General features: G+C 32.0%; 1 protein-coding gene across 1 annotated transcript in view; it reads right to left on the bottom strand.

Annotated features, from left to right (window-relative positions):
- Positions 1 to 4,474: 4,474 nt before the first annotated feature.
- LOC143080694 (uncharacterized) overlaps positions 4,475 to 18,494 on the bottom strand; it is a 31,399-nt gene continuing 17,379 nt past the window's right edge. Inside the window, exons 6-8 of the mRNA XM_076256684.1 lie at positions 11,611 to 11,675; positions 10,618 to 10,711; positions 4,475 to 9,846 (exon numbers count right to left, since the gene is read on the bottom strand). Coding sequence (XP_076112799.1) covers positions 9,035 to 9,846; positions 10,618 to 10,711; positions 11,611 to 11,675 — 971 coding nt within the window. The 3' untranslated portion in view covers positions 4,475 to 9,034. The remainder of the gene's footprint in view (positions 9,847 to 10,617; positions 10,712 to 11,610; positions 11,676 to 18,494) is intronic.

The raw sequence follows: 18,494 nt of genomic DNA, 5'->3' as shown, positions 1-18,494 counted from the left end.
TACATGTAACATAGCAGTCTCAGACTGATACTGCCTCTTTCTATTACAATTTTTATTTACACAAAATAAAGAGGCTGTCATAATAATTTATTATGAAGAATCTTCTGTCCAACCAAGTTTATTTGGTCTTCAGGTAAATCTGAACTGAAAAAAAAAATCCATCTATCAGTATAATTATTTTCAAAATATGACTACAGAAACCGTAATTTGAAAACTTCTGTTCAACTATTATTTAGAAAAAAATCCTGTAGTTTTGAGTACGCCTGTCCGGAAAACTTTAACAATAGACTGCATCTATAAGTAATTTCAAAAGAAACTAGGTCCATTTACCAGTAAATACGAGGAAATGTTTAAAAATATATTTTCAAAATATTGCTCTGGACACTGTCATTATTTATGAAAAAGCCTTGTTCAAGCTGCATGCATGGGAACAGTATAACTAATATTTATGTGTCCCTACTTCAATTTTCAAACAATCCATAAAAGTTTGGAAACGTTTTAAATCATGCCTTAAAAATCTTGAACCACAAACTGAGTGAACCTGTATGTTTTTGACGACACCGAAGTCATGTAGTATGTTAAATTTGTTAGATTGATGGGTTTGTTTTATTCACCACACCAACCTTTTCCTCTATGAAGGGTAATATGAGTGTTATTGCTTAGTTTAATTGCTTAGTTATAATAGATTTCATGTTATTGGTAAAAAAAAAAAAAAGATTAATTTTCGATTTTACCTGTATAAGAATGATTTTTTTGTGTGGATCGAATTATAATAAGTCAATCTTTGTTTCACTTTCAATGTTGACATTCTTTTCTTTTAATAACTGAACACGCATACATCATGCGTAATCCATCTCTAGCTAAGGGGTTAAATTGAAGTTCACATGAATACGGATCAAATGAGGTCGAATTGTTCACTTGCAAATGAATAATTCATCATCGATATTATATACTAGTAGCTTATTTTGACCATGGAAGTAATATTTAAATATTACTTCCATGTTTTGACAAAATTGAACTTGGCCATACTGGCTGCTTAAAGGGAATTATTATTTCACTATTTCACTTTCATTAATGATTGAACACGAAAAAAAATCGTGATGTATTCATTTTATATATTTCTCGTAACTAGTGTCCTTTTAAGGGCTTTTAATCATCCGAAGACTACTTTAAGATACACTTTTAACAGATAAGATATGATACTGGTCGAGGTATATTCTGATTTGTCACATGTATGTAAACAATACCACTGTTCGAAAGTCAACTACCACTGAAAATAACCCCTGGTTTTCTGAAAATCTTAACTAAGTATTCTATGAAGCGCTTTATTCTCAATATTCTTAATTTTCTATATGCTAGTATATAATAATAATAATTCATGGAGAAGCACATGTACGCTCAAAATGGTCTGCATATATTTCTCTTTCGCCAAACGTTTTCATTTCTGCAAATTTGTTTGTTAGTTTAAGTACAAAATGATATCAAAAATACCATTTTTGTTTAGGCTAGGGCTACTCTGTTCTAAATTGAAGTTCGCGAGTTTGTGGTCTGACACTGTGCTATATTTGCTCACACCTACGTCATTTTGGTCTCTGGTAGATCATTGCCTCCTTATTTAACATTAAAACGTCAAGAGTAGGCATACTGGTTAAAGTGTTTATGAGCCGACTACGTAAATGCTCCAGATTGCTTTTAATTTGCAATGTGAACACGGTAAAGAATTAGAGGCTCCAAGGAGCCTGTGTCGCTCACCTGGTATTTTTATTTACAATTGATGCATTAAATAATGCAACCGTTATACTTTTGCTGTAGTATCTGAGAGATATAAGTCAAAAACTGCATTTTCCCTTAATTTCTAATTCTAGCCTTGTTGGATGTCAGGCAGGATCATCGAACACTTTTTTTTAACTATATACCCTAATGCGGATTGTGGCCAAGTTTGGTTAAATTTGTCTCAGTTGTTTCAGGAGAAGACTTTTGTAAATGATTACAAACATTTACGAAAAATGGTTAAATATAATAATATAAACTGTCTTTAAAGGGCAATAACTTCTTATGGGGTCAATTGACCATTTTGGTCATGTTAACTTATTTGTCGATCTTACTTTGCTGAACATTATTTCTGTTTACAGTTTATTTCGATCTAGAATAACATTTTTAAAGATAATAACCCAAAACCGCAAAATTTCCTTTACGAATTACTAATTCAGGGGTAGCAACCAAACAACGACTTGTCTGATTAATCTGAAAATTTCAGGGCAGATAGTTCGTAACCTGATGAACATTTTGTCAGATTTGCTCTAAAATTGGTTTCAGAGATATAAGCCAAAAAACTGCATTTTACCCCTATGCTCTATTTTTCGGGCGGCGGAGTTGTTCTGTGTGTGAACTTGTAGTTGAAAACGTTTTTTTAATAATACGACAATCTTATGCAAAACTTTGTTGAAAACAAATGATCTTATTGACTTATTTGTAGATCATTCTTTGCTGTACACATTTAAACTGCTGTTAACAGTAAATCTCTTATGATTATATTTAAGATAATAACCAGAAACTGCAAAAAAATCCTATTCAGGGGCAACATGTTGTCTGATTCGTCTAAACATTTTAGGGCAGACAATCTTGACATGATAAAGATTTTTAGACCATGTCAGATCTGTTCTAAATGTTTAAGGTTCAGAGATCAAAGCCAAAAGCTGGAAATTACACCTATGTTCTTTTTTTTAACCAAATTTTGTTTAAAATTAGCCCCATAATTTATTAGTAAATCCAGGTAGCCCCATAATTTATTAGTAAATCCAGGTGGCCATCTTTGACAGTAATTCGGCAACAGAGTAGCAACACATTACAGCACCTCATAGGGAACATTCATGCTATGTTCGGTTTCATTCCATTTAGTGCACCTGTAGGAGAAGCGTTTGTATGTATTTCCCATAGGGTCTTATGTGATGCTGGCGGCCATCTTGGATGATGAATCGGCTACAAAGTAACAAGACTTGGTCAGCATCTCATAAGGAAACCAAATATTCATACCATGTTTGGTTTCAGCCTATAAAGCGGTTTTCTAGAAGAAGACATTTGTATATATTTCCCATAGTCCTTTGTTATAAAATTAAGTCCCATATTGGCGGTCATCTTGGTTGGGTTTAATTGCTACACAGTAACAACAATTGGTCAGAACCTCATAAGGAACATTCATTTCATTAAGTGGTTCTCGAAAAGACACTTATATGTATTGTCTATAGGGTCCTATGTTAAACAAAGTACAACCCTGGCGACCATCTTAGAAGATGGATCAGAATCAAAGAAATAACACCTAATTGGTCAGCACCTCATAAGAAATATCCATGTCATGTTTGGTTTCATTATATTCAGTGGTTCTCTAATAGAAACATGTGTATGTATTGTCCATATGGTCCTATGTTAAACTTAGTCCAGTCAATATTGTGTGTAATTCTTGCAATGTTCTAGCAAACAGATAGAATGTTCAAAGTTTTCTGCAATGTTGCAGCAAACATTCTTTATTATCTTAACTTTCTGGCAATCTTACGGCAAACATCGATGTTTCTGCAAACTTGCAGCTTTTCTGCTGCAGTTTGCAGCTAGCGGCAGACATCTGCAAACACTATTTCATGTGTTCCTGCAAACTTTTTGTTTGCCGCAAGCTTGCAGCAAGTTTGTTGCAAACAATTCAGTTCCATAAGGGTTGTCATGTTAAATATATACACCAAATATCTAATCAATATCCTCAAGCATGAAGAAAAAAAGTCTAGAAAACTAATTTGCCGGACTAATGGATGGACTGACGAACTGACAAACCGGCAGAGTGCAAACATAAAGTCCCCTTTGACTTCGTAGGTAGGGGACTAATAACTTGTGTAACCAGTGGAACATTTTACACAGACAAGGAACTTATTTCACCAGGTAAAAAACAAATTTCACCAGGTAAGAAACAAATTTCAAAAAGCCATAACATATTTCACCAGGTAAAATGTGGAACTTATTTTATAGAGATGGAACATAGAAACTATCTTTGAAAAAATTTCTCCCAAAACATATTTCCTGTAATCAATATTAATTCCACAGGAACTTTTTTGTACAAACACATGTTGTCCCACACATACAGTGAACTTGATAAATTAACTAGATTGTTATCTGAACCATAAAACCATGTATTTCCTCATGCATGATTTCATGGGAGATCAAGAGCAGGACACAAATAAAATAAACTATCATTGTGACATCAGACTGCTACATGTTACTGATATATGTTAGAGTTCTAAATTCTCAAATACAGACTGATCAACTCCTCCACCTTTGGCTTGCCAATTTTTATTTGACAATTTGCGACTAAAAAGCAAGGACCAGTTCATATAAGAAAAATATTTGTCTTAAAAAATGCAATGGAGGATTAGAGTTTCCTTCTTAGCCCGTATAAAATTAATGCTTTCTTCCAAAGAATGAATAACTTAAGTTAAGATATCTATGTTTATTTGATCAAATTATAATCTGAATCTACATAACAAACAATACAATAAATAAATGTACATATATGAATTCATATTATATTATAAAAACAAGGAGAAGGTACTACATGTGGCAGACTAATATATATAATTGTTTTTGCGTCAAATGAATTTCAAAATTTTTTGATATAGCATAAAGATGTAGAGTCTACCTACTCATTAAAACATGTTTTATAAACCTCGACTCAAACTGGCCAAAAAATAATACGAAGCACAACAATCACCCAACATGATATTTCACAAGTTAACAAATTATCTTTATGCTGACAAAAAAAGTATTTGAGCAACACTTGTGATGTAATTGCTGATGCAGTAAAAATGGGCTTTAAATGGGCCAACTTCTGTGTTTCATCAGTTAAATTCCATAATCAAGCTAATGTTTTTCTCTTCATCATACTTAAGCTTAATGGCTCCTGTTTGCATTGGGTGAAAACCTTTATTCAGACTTTTGATTTCTTCAAATAACAAATATTGAGTCCTAATGATCATGAGTACATTCTCCAATATTCATAGTACCTCTCCAATGTTCATTCATGCAGTTAAAAATCACATCCATATATTATCTTTCAAACATAACAATATAGCTATTTTTTAAAAACATCAGTTCCCAATATAGTTGAAGAGCTAATAACTTATATGGGTATCCTTGTGAATAAACACACACAACTTCTAATTGCTCCTTTTAATGTCACTTTCTTGTACATTTGTATATAAGTTTTAAATAACAATATAATAGAGATTAATGATAGACAGGTTTATAAAGTCAAAATATATCATAAATACATATTTCAATATGAAATAATATCAGACACACCACATGAATAAAGAAGCTAGGATAGTTTCAGTATATCATACATGTATTCAGATCCTATTCAATATCAGATCTATGAGAGTCCTGTGAATTAATTCACCAATAACTGCCTAAAAACAATGATTTTGATGATAATTGGGACGGTCATACATGACCTTATTTCAATATAAAATGAAAGAAAAATGTGTCCGAGAACAAGAATGTCCCCACTCTAGCTTTGAAATAAAAATGGGAGGGACGGAAGAGGGTCAAAATGACACACATTAATTGAATATCAGTCTTCACCCATTTCATGATAAGATATAAAATATTCATTCTATCTTTACCTTGATGACTGACAATGGATAGACATCACAGTTTCATAAAAGTTAATTAGAACATTTACATCTGAAAGATTACAATATAACTCTGTTTAAGACCTACAATCAACTCCAAAATAGAATTAGATTGTTTGATTGTCCTTATTTCCTTCAAGTTTTTACTTGTACACATAAACATCAAATTAAAGAAGATTCAAAGAAAATAAACGGAGAATGTGTCTATGGGACAAAAGATAATGCCATTTTGCCTATACCTTTATGAAAATACATGACTCAAGAACAGTAACAGTGAGGCCACCCAAGTCCCATCTTTGATCTGTATTTAAACATTAATAAGTATTGTGTACAAGTTTCATGAGATTTTTTTAGGCAAACTAAATTTGGTGAAACGAAACTAATTTTGGGATGTATGTAAGGACAGAGTGACAAGGGTTTCACTAATAATGCCTCTCCACAGCAGAAGACATGATTTGTTCTATTAACTACATTAACTTATTGTTATAAGCACATCAGAATCTAGGAGTCAATGTTTGATTAAAATTATCCTCAACCATCAAAAAACAATGCCATTGTTTACTTCTGTTAGCCCTTTATATATAATACATATAATATTTAGAACCTATTCGTTTCTCAAAAATACGAATGATATGCAATATAGTTTAAATTCCATTTTAAAAATATCAATTTTTTTAAGAACTGTTTTTCATGTAAATTCTATGCAATCAATAACAAATTTATATATTATATCTTTTTGCAGGAGTTTGACCGTTTCATTATCTTTCATGTTGACTGGTACTTTCCACATTTCTAGGTGGTACTTTTCAATTTATTCCATGAAAATCTTATATAAAAATTCCTACATTTAGGCGGTACTTGTCAATAGCATTATAAGGAGGGTAAAAGTACCGGGTACTGCCTCCTAATGAATGGCCTGAAATTTTGTAGTATACCTTCTGTTAAAATGCTAGTTAAAAATATGACATAACATGGTGATTTTTTACCCTTCCACATGGCTCAGTTGGTTACTATTTCTTTTTAATGTCACCCTCTCTTTAAAAGCAATAAAAAATCATAACTGAAAAGACATTCTGATTAAAATTTGAATAATTCAGTATAATGAATTAAGCAATACCATAGATCAATGGTAATGGAGCAGATTGTTACCCAAAACATTTGTCAACCTTAGGGAGCTACCATTTGACTTTTATGGGGGGCAAGGATGAAAAATTTTGTCCTGCCTTTTTTTTTAGCTGTAATCTCTGTCCCGCCTTTTTATTTTTCACTCTGTTCGGTCCTGCCTTTTTTTTTTTAGTTTATCCTGACTTTTTTTTACCTGAATTGTCGTCCTGACTTTTTTGTTTTTGTAAGTGTCTCATCCTGCCTTTTTTTTTTTACTCAAAACTCCTGTCCTGCCTATTTTTTTCAAATTTCATCCTAGCCCGCCCATAAAAATCAAATGGTAGCTCCCTTAGCTTCCCATGGCCCATGGGATGACAATACTATTTTGTGGTATTTATCTGTTCAATCACTCTTTCAGCTATGTGTTAATTATTTATTACTATCATATTACTTTTAAAAAATATACACAAAAATTAACATCACACAAATTGGTGTGTATGACATTGCTGTTATTAATGTCTTCTGATTATGTCAGTTTTCCAGTAACACATACATTTTCTTTGTTTAAAAATGTTTTTTGTTTTTTTAAATGTAGTTAAGCAATGACTTCCTCAAAAATATTATTATTGTTCATTCAATTAACAAAGGTTCTAGCCGCTACTGTTGATAGAGGTTACAAACAAATGACAAATAGACACTCCATCTTACCTACCATAAACAAGTAATTCTAACATTAATATTCAAATATTCTATATATTTTAAGAAAACTATTTATAAAATTCAACATCTTTTGTTTTAAGTTCATGAAACAGGTTTGTTTATCAACTAACTGATGATGAAGATAAAAGAATGTGAATGGAATGCTGATCATGCTGATAAAAAGGACTGTAAACTGGACCTTACTTAGTAATCAGTTGGAAAGTAGCTTGCAGTCTGCACGGTTAGCCACAAGTCCGATGCCCCAGACTAGTAAAATTTGGTTCGGACTAGTAAGTTTTTGCAAAACTTTGTTTGGTCCAATAAGAAAAATGTCAGAATATTGGTCTTCGGACTAGTAGTTGAAAAAGTTTTTGGTGCAGACTGAGCTTGGCCTTGTTGAAATATCAAAATACAGTTCTCATCTAATAATAGGTGTCCTTACAGCCACCTGGAGTCAAAAAATAAATTTGTGAAAAAAGGAGAAGGTTCATGAAGGGTTAAAATTGGCCCTAAAGGAGTAGGTTCGGTAAGGTCCTAAAATGGCCCCCTTTTTTAGCGTAAATTACAAATTCACATTGAATCATAGTTAATACAGTGACTAGTCAGGAAATAAGCCTTTTTGTTGAAAATTTACATTCCTGTGTGTTAGTTATGACTTCACAAATAGTACTTTGATTTTCCTTGAAAAAATCAGTGAAAATGGGTAAATTTCCATCGATTATTGGACTTGAAACATACAGCCCATACGCTGACAACAAAGATATCTTAAAATATTGTTTGTAAAGACATTTTACATGTCTCATTGTTAAAAATATTTAGTTTGTCGACGCCTGCGCTCCATGTTTCCTGATCCTAAAATAGGTTGAAATCTGTCCGATTTTGGATGTAAAAATCAACACTTTAAGATAAAATTTTGACAAAAACAGTTCTATTTAACTTTCTCCTATGTCTTAAAGTTAACTTCAATCCTTTTTCATCTGGTTACATTGAACCTTATAATCGGGGCCAATTATGGTCCTTACCAAACTTACTCCTTTTTAATGTTTTTTAAATCGGTCCAAAATACAAATTTCACATAGAAATACTTGTGATAATACTATTAGGACAAAACTATGGGTTTTTTTTGCACCTTCCTTTAAAATTTATAATGCTATGACCCCTGAAATAAACATTATTTGTATTTAAGGTCAATTTTGGTAAAATATTTCCATGGTATTAAATTGATTTGGCATAATTAACCTTGACTGCTATCAATGATCCTATTTTTTTTTATATTGATGAGTTCTATTTCAAAATTGGAATCTTTTGGTTACAAAACATTTTGGATCGTAGGTGGTGGCCAAGGTTTTCCTTAAGCTTTTAGGTCTTGAAACTGCACAAAATCATCATATTTTGACAAAATGTTCGACATGGGCCTACTTTAATATTATGTCCTTTTATGAGAAGAACTGTTTTATTTAGCATTAAGGCTTTTGAAATAGACCCATCTATGAACAAAATTTGGTGTTTTATAAAGTTGATATTTTAGGCCATTTTGTGCCATAAGTAAACCTTGTCTTTTACCAGAAATTATAATCTGGACTATAGCTCGGGCTTGTTGGATAGTAACTTGGACTTGTTGGACTATAGCTCGGACTTGGACAGTAACTTGGGCTTGTTGGACCATAACTTGGACTAGCTGGACTGTAACTTGGGCTTGTTGGACAGTAACTTGGACTTGTTGGACTATAGCTTGGACTTGGACAGTAACTTGGGCTTGTTGGACCATAACTTGGACTAGCTGGACTGTAACTTGGTCTTGTTGGACAATATCTTGGACTTGTTGGACTGTGTCTTAGTCTTGTTGGTCTATAGATTGAGCATGTTGAACTGTAGCCTGGTCTTGTTGGACTGTATCTTGGGCTTGAAGGACTGTAACTTGGGCTTGTTGGACTGTAGCTGGGGCTTGTAGGACTGTAACTTGGGCTAGTTGGATTGTAACTTGGGCTAGTTGGACTGTAACTTGGGCTAGTTGGACTGTAACTTGGGCTTGTTGGACTGTAACTTGGGCTAGTTGGACTGTAACTTGGACTTGTTGGACTGTAACTTGGGCTTGTAGGTTGATAGCTTGGACTAAGTGGACTATATCTAGAAATTGTTGGTCTTGTTGGGATGCAGCTTGTATATCCTGATCTTGTTAAGATGTTGCCTTGGTATCTTGGACTTGGTATACTGTTTAGTGGTGTTATGTATGAAATGTAGCCGGGAATGGTTTGACTCGATCGGACGGAACCTGATTGCTGTAATAGACTGCAGTTTTGGATTAATGGTCTACTGGTACTGTTGGTACTTGATGATGCAGATGGAGTCAAGCCAATTTCTTCACGTGATTCTGTAATGATATACATATCTAAATTATATAATTATAAGTAAACCACTAGATTCTTCAAAACTGATGGTATCGATATATATCATATTAAATTTTAACATCTCTGTTGAGGTCACTTCGGCCCGGTCACTTGTCTAAGTAATAAAGTCAAAATATAATCCAACATAATAGGTTCTACAGCTTTGACTAAGGTATAACTCAGAAAAACTTAAATGTGCAAAACATTTTTGATATTTACACTTTCTCTCTATAATTTATTGAATTTTCTGCAAACAAAAAAAGGCAACCCAAAAGAAGGAAAATATATGAATTCAAGGGCAATAACTCTTGTTAAACTTAAATAGACCATTGCAAATATTTGCCTTATTTATAAAGCTATTTTACTGAACATTTTCTCTATCTAAAATTTCTTTTTCTCTATAATAGCTTCTACAAACAAACACAAAACAAAAAATTGGTAAAAATTGTCTTTCGTTACATTAAAGGGCAATTTTGATAATTTCTAAGGATAACCCGTTAGAACTGTCTATTCTGGTTTTCATGACAAGTTTCTTGCATTTCAAATTATGTTCTGTATTTAGCAATGTCTGACATGTTTGTTACTTCAAAGGGACAATTCTTTTAAACCTTATATTAGCCAATTACTAGAGACTAAAAGTTTGATTGAATTTGAAGATTTTGATGATGGACCAAGACAGATAACAAAAGATGCAAAAGCTCACTTGCCCTATGTGCCAGGTGAGCAAAGAATGTAAATATCCTGTAAATGTTTACCTGAGATTCCATTCGTAGTCATGTCAGACTTAATGCATACTTCAATGGTTACTTTATTGTCTTTCACATAATTATTATCTGGATTTACTAACTCCTGCCAAACAGTAAAAGTAATCAATAATATCATTACTAAGTATAATAAAAAAAAAGTCTTATTACATGCAAATTGATCATTTTAATGTTGATGCATTCATTCTGCAAATGCTTATGTTGTAAAAAAAAATCAATTAATTGTGACAATTTCTTTAATTTTACATTGTGCATGTTGTGTGTGAACTGCTTTGTGGTCATATTGCTACAAATTTAGGCAATATTCTCTGTTGAAGTTATATTGTTTCATCTGTACCGTAATTGTAGGACTATAGGTAGAACAGGTAGATTCATATGTTTATAATGCACTAATTTTGCAACTAACCGTACTAACTTTTTAAAATAAAATAAGCATAGCAAAGTTTATGAATATTCAATTTGGTAGACATTGGGGTCCAACATGTGTACAAAGAGATATTGAACTTTTGCTTTGTGACTTTTTAATGGCTCCATACTCATTACAATGTATTAGCTATTTGCAGAGGAAACTTGTAGTAAACTGACAATGATCAATTTGAAACATTAATAAATCTTTTTATTGATCATATTTGCATTTAAAATAAATATCTTTCATTAACAGCTTATACTTTTGAATACAGTGTTGTCGTACTATGTAGTTGTAAGACTGATTATTTCATCTACATTAAAACATTTACTGCTTTTCAGTAGCTCATTGATTTATAATCATTCACACTCTAACAAAAAATAACTGAAAAACTGAAAATTTTCTTACTAGAGCATTATAATATCATGAATATTTATTATTATATACATGCAGTGTTATTCAAGAAATATAAATACTACTGAAATATTTTTTCCAACGGATCAACTTAGCCTGCTACTTTTGTGTCATCTACTGTTATCACATAGGTTTTTTTATTATGAGTTACTCATTGTACTTACATTCCATTGTATAAATTTACTGTATCCTTCACTATTCTTGTCACTACAAAACAAGTGGTGAATTGCTGGAAAATACATAGAAAAACAGCATGAAATATTTCTTTATACCATTCAGTTAAATTATTTTTTAAACCAAAGCAATGAGCCTGGCTGAGATCTTTTTCTATAGCAAAAGAAACATTTTTTTGTGTTGAGCACATTGAAGAATGAAAATTCTGATAAAAACTTTATTTTTTCACAGAAAGATGTTAATATCCATTGTCCAAGGCAGATATACAAAGATGTAATTTATGGTTCAAAAAGATATGATCCTGAAACAAAACTTTTCCCGAACTTTCATTGCATTTACAGGCTAAGTGACTTTGACCTTTGACCTACTTACTAAACCTACTAACCTTAAAATTATGTAGTATATCTGACTTAAAATTTATCAAGGGCTTCTATCAATCTGGACAAAGGTTGGACAAATGGTTAAAAAAATAGACATAAAAAAAAAAAAAAATTATAAGTATTATCAATTGTTGGGTGAAACCTTGATGTTTGACCTACTGACCTAAAAACCAGACAAGGTGTTTGTCATCTCCTTGGCATTACAAATTTTAATCAAAAAGTTTAACATTTCAAAATTTGTCAAAATTTAATTCTATCAAAAAATGGTAACTTTGACAATTTTGACCTATTGATCGATAAATCAATTGATTACATTGGTTGCAATGAATTACATTGATTTCCCAGGGAAATAAAAACCGATAATTTCACATGTGAAATAAACGTGGTTATTCCACTCCTCTCACGTCATGCAACATTAGGTGTTGTCAAGACGTCGATAACGTCAGATCAAAACAAATTATGAATGCATAGGAAAAGATATACAAATGTAGTTCCTTACATTTTCTACTTTAATTTCATAAAAAAAAAAAGCCATTTGTCAATGTAATCAAAAGAATAACTAATCAAAGAATTCAAATATCGAAAAATATTCAACTCATGACCAAACAACATTGATAATTAACTCATGCCCTGCGCGCATTCATGAATTAATGTGTCATTTGGTCACTCGTTGAATATTTTTCTCTATATGAATTCTTCGATTAGTTATTCTTTAAATGATTATCCGTCAGCTCATGAGACATAATTAACCCAAAAATTTAGGCTAATAGTTGGAAATACAGTTTAAAAGATAATAAACATTGGGAAACAAAAATTTGCTAAAATTTCAATCTACAAATAGTTTTTGTTACCTTGACCTTTAACCTCTTGACCCCAAATTCCATAGGTCATTTAACCACAGGGGTCGAAATTGGTGCTGGTCCGGTGGTCCGAGACCAGTAGAATTTGCATCGGACCAGTAGATTTTATCAGCGGGTGGTCCGGCGGACCAGTAAAAATTTGTCAATAAAAATCACTGATTGCATCGCAATCTCGTTTTGTTTACAAAAAAAATACCTGCGAAATCAATTACACGGTACTGGGGTTACTAAGGGCGCTATAAACAGTTTCGTATAAAAAACTAGGGGTTATTCCCCAACTAAAAATAGACATGGAGGGAAGTCCCTTTATATCAACATAATTGGTGAAAAAGTATCATGTTTTTAGTATTTGGTTGTAAAAATATGTTAATTAACTTCAATTAAAGCAGGTTGAATGATTAAAATAATTTTAAAAATTAGATTAAATATACATGTTTTGAGGGGAGACAACACTGTAAACAGTCTGATTGCACCCTTAAAGGGACAAATATAAAATATAGTGATGTTTTAGCATAGAAATGTGTTAGCGAATGGAGTAAAATAATTCCGAAAAACATTGTACAGCATGTATACATTAATTTAAAAGCATCAGTTTGGTATATTTAATGCAAATATTACAGATTTGTACATAGCAACCAGATATAAGAAAACCAGACTCTGTGCGAATATTGAAGTATTTTCATTTTTTGCGACGTCATGATATTTTTATTCAATCTCTCATATATTTTGAACCAAAAGTTGCATATGAAAAGTGTAGATTTTTTCTACTTTAACCTTTACTCCTGATCAGTGTTACATAAATTTTTATTCATTATAATATATATTTGGTACTTTTTATAGTCAAAAAGGTACACATGCCATTCCTAAGAAAACACTATTTCAATATTTTCTCAACTCAGCTATAACTTAGTTCATATAACACTAGGGACAAAATATATTTAAAGTAACTTTATTCATGCTTATTTCATAGTTTTTATTCTATTTATTCAAAAGAAACCCTATTTTATGATTTATTTTCTTTGTAAAACTGATGAAAATGTGATACAGGAAATGTTTTGAATTTGCCAGTTAAACTGTTTGCCACTGGCCAATATGCCACTACTGCACGACATAAAAAAAGAGCTGTAGTTTCACTATTCATGGTCACAATCTTTAAAGTAAGACATCATTTTAATCAGTATAGTGTACAGATTCAGAAAAGCTGAGAAAATTTAATATTTCGCATACAAAGCATTGCCTTAAGGGTGCTATAAACAGTTTCGTATAAAAAACTAGGGGTTATTCCCCAACTAAAAATAGACATGGAGGGAAGTCCCTTTATATCAACATAATTGGTGAAAAAGTATCATGTTTTTAGTATTTGGTTGTAAACAAGAGGCTGTCACAACGACAGCAAACCGGATTTATTAATATTTATTTGTGTCCTGGCAATATCACAAGAACCATTACTGATGAATGGTGAAAGTGAAAATCGTCAATATCAAATTTGACCTCCATTTTGTCAATAGTATCAACATCTTAAAATTTGAAAAGCTTATAATATTAGATTGAATGGTTCATGAGTAAATGCAACAACGTGAATGGAAACGCCATTTCACAATCTTTCAAGAACCATAACTCCTGAACGGTAAAAGTCAAAATCTACATTATTGAACTTGACCTCTAATTTGCCATCAGTAACAACATATAAAAATTTCAAAAGCTTTGGTTGAATGGTTCATGAGAAAATGCACGGACACGACTGGAAACACCATTTTTCAATCTTTCAAGAACCATAACTCCTGAACGGTAAAAGTCAAAATCGTCATTATTGAACTTGACCTCCATTTTGTCATCAGTAACAACATATTAAGATTTGGGAAGCTTAGGTAGAACAGTTCATGCGTAAATGCACGGACACGACTGGAAACTCCATTTTTCAATCTTTCAAGAACCATAACTCCTGAACGGTAAAAGTCAAAATAGCCATTATTGAACCTGACCTCCATTTTGTCATCAGTAACAACATATTAAAATTTGGGAAGCTTAGGTAGAACAGTTCATGCATAAATGCACGGACACGACTGGAAACTCCATTTTTCAATCTTTCAAGAACTATAACTCCTGAACGGTAAAAGTCAAAATTGCCATTATTGAACTTGACCTTCATTTAGTTGTCAGTAACAACATATTAAAATTTTAAAAGCTTTGGTTGAACGGTTCATGAGTTAATGCACGGACAACATTTGATTACCGCCCGCCTGCCCGACCGGCTGCCCGCCCGCCCGCCGTACATCCCCAAATCAATAACCGACATTTTTGTCACAAAAATCCGGTTAAAAATGTTAATTAACTTCAATTAAAGCAGGTTGAATGATTAAAATAATTTGAAAAATTAGATTAAATATACATGTTTTGAGGGGAGACAACACTGTAAACAGTCTGATTGCACCCTTAAAGGGACAAATATAAAATATAGTGATGTTTTAGCATAGAAATGTGTTAGCGAATGGAGTAAAATAATTCCGAAAAACATTGTACAGCATGTATACATTAATTTAAAAGCATCAGTTTGGTATATTTAATGCAAATATTACAGATTTGTACATAGCAACCAGATATAAGAAAACCAGACTCTGTGCGAATATTGAAGTATTTTCATTTTTTGCGACGTCATGATATTTTTATTCAATCTCTCATATATTTTGAACCAAAAGTTGCATATGAAAAGTGTAGATTTTTTCTACTTTAACCTTTACTCCTGATCAGTGTTACATAAATTTTTATTCATTATAATATATATTTGGTACTTTTTATAGTCAAAAAGGTACACATGCCATTCCTAAGAAAACACTATTTCAATATTTTCTCAACTCAGCTATAACTTAGTTCATATAACACTAGGGACAAAATATATTTAAAGTAACTTTATTCATGCTTATTTCATAGTTTTTATTCTATTTATTCAAAAGAAACCCTATTTTATGATTTATTTTCTTTGTAAAACTGATGAAAATGTGATACAGGAAATGTTTTGAATTTGCCAGTTAAACTGTTTGCCACTGGCCAATATGCCACTACTGCACGACATAAAAAAAGAGCTGTAGTTTCACTATTCATGGTCACAATCTTTAAAGTAAGACATCATTTTAATCAGTATAGTGTACAGATTCAGAAAAGCTGAGAAAATTTAATATTTCGCATACAAAGCATTGCCTTAAGGGTGCTATAAACAGTTTCGTATAAAAAACTAGGGGTTATTCCCCAACTAAAAATAGACATGGAGGGAAGTCCCTTTATATCAACATAATTGGTGAAAAAGTATCATGTTTTTAGTATTTGGTTGTAAACAAGAGGCTGTCACAACGACAGCAAACCGGATTTATTAATATTTATTTGTGTCCTGGCAATATCACAAGAACCATTACTGATGAATGGTGAAAGTGAAAATCGTCAATATCAAATTTGACCTCCATTTTGTCAATAGTATCAACATCTTAAAATTTGAAAAGCTTATAATATTAGATTGAATGGTTCATGAGTAAATGCAACAACGTGAATGGAAACGCCATTTCACAATCTTTCAAGAACCATAACTCCTGAACGGTAAAAGTCAAAATCTACATTATTGAACTTGACCTCTAATTTGCCATCAGTAACAACATATAAAAATTTCAAAAGCTTTGGTTGAATGGTTCATGAGAAAATGCACGGACACGACTGGAAACACCATTTTTCAATCTTTCAAGAACCATAACTCCTGAACGGTAAAAGTCAAAATCGTCATTATTGAACTTGACCTCCATTTTGTCATCAGTAACAACATATTAAGATTTGGGAAGCTTAGGTAGAACAGTTCATGCGTAAATGCACGGACACGACTGGAAACTCCATTTTTCAATCTTTCAAGAACCATAACTCCTGAACGGTAAAAGTCAAAATAGCCATTATTGAACCTGACCTCCATTTTGTCATCAGTAACAACATATTAAAATTTGGGAAGCTTAGGTAGAACAGTTCATGCATAAATGCACGGACACGACTGGAAACTCCATTTTTCAATCTTTCAAGAACTATAACTCCTGAACGGTAAAAGTCAAAATTGCCATTATTGAACTTGACCTTCATTTAGTTGTCAGTAACAACATATTAAAATTTTAAAAGCTTTGGTTGAACGGTTCATGAGTTAATGCACGGACAACATTTGATTACCGCCCGCCTGCCCGACCGGCTGCCCGCCCGCCCGCCGTACATCCCCAAATCAATAACCGACATTTTTGTCACAAAAATCCGGTTAAAAATGTTAATTAACTTCAATTAAAGCAGGTTGAATGATTAAAATAATTTGAAAAATTAGATTAAATATACATGTTTTGAGGGGAGACAACACTGTAAACAGTCTGATTGCACCCTTAAAGGGACAAATATAAAATATAGTGATGTTTTAGCATAGAAATGTGTTAGCGAATGGAGTAAAATAATTCCGAAAAACATTGTACAGCATGTATACATTAATTTAAAAGCATCAGTTTGGTATATTTAATGCAAATATTACAGATTTGTACATAGCAACCAGATATAAGAAAACCAGACTCTGTGCGAATATTGAAGTATTTTCATTTTTTGCGACGTCATGATATTTTTATTCAATCTCTCATATATTTTGAACCAAAAGTTGCATATGAAAAGTGTAGATTTTTTCTACTTTAACCTTTACTCCTGATCAGTGTTACATAAATTTTTATTCATTATAATATATATTTGGTACTTTTTATAGTCAAAAAGGTACACATGCCATTCCTAAGAAAACACTATTTCAATATTTTCTCAACTCAGCTATAACTTAGTTCATATAACACTAGGGACAAAATATATTTAAAGTAACTTTATTCATGCTTATTTCATAGTTTTTATTCTATTTATTCAAAAGAAACCCTATTTTATGATTTATTTTCTTTGTAAAACTGATGAAAATGTGATACAGGAAATGTTTTGAATTTGCCAGTTAAACTGTTTGCCACTGGCCAATATGCCACTACTGCACGACATAAAAAAAGAGCTGTAGTTTCACTATTCATGGTCACAATCTTTAAAGTAAGACATCATTTTAATCAGTATAGTGTACAGATTCAGAAAAGCTGAGAAAATTTAATATTTCGCATACAAAGCATTGCCTTAAGGGTGCTATAAACAGTTTCGTATAAAAAACTAGGGGTTATTCCCCAACTAAAAATAGACATGGAGGGAAGTCCCTTTATATCAACATAATTGGTGAAAAAGTATCATGTTTTTAGTATTTGGTTGTAAACAAGAGGCTGTCACAACGACAGCAAACCGGATTTATTAATATTTATTTGTGTCCTGGCAATATCACAAGAACCATTACTGATGAATGGTGAAAGTGAAAATCGTCAATATCAAATTTGACCTCCATTTTGTCAATAGTATCAACATCTTAAAATTTGAAAAGCTTATAATATTAGATTGAATGGTTCATGAGTAAATGCAACAACGTGAATGGAAACGCCATTTCACAATCTTTCAAGAACCATAACTCCTGAACGGTAAAAGTCAAAATCTACATTATTGAACTTGACCTCTAATTTGCCATCAGTAACAACATATAAAAATTTCAAAAGCTTTGGTTGAATGGTT

The sequence above is a fragment of the Mytilus galloprovincialis genome, chromosome 6 (genome assembly GCF_965363235.1).
Source record: "Mytilus galloprovincialis chromosome 6, xbMytGall1.hap1.1, whole genome shotgun sequence".
In the NCBI taxonomy this organism is placed as follows: Eukaryota; Metazoa; Mollusca; class Bivalvia; order Mytilida; family Mytilidae; genus Mytilus; species Mytilus galloprovincialis.
The sequence above is the reverse complement of the archived record's forward strand: the minus strand, read 5'-3'. Positions and strand labels throughout refer to the sequence as shown.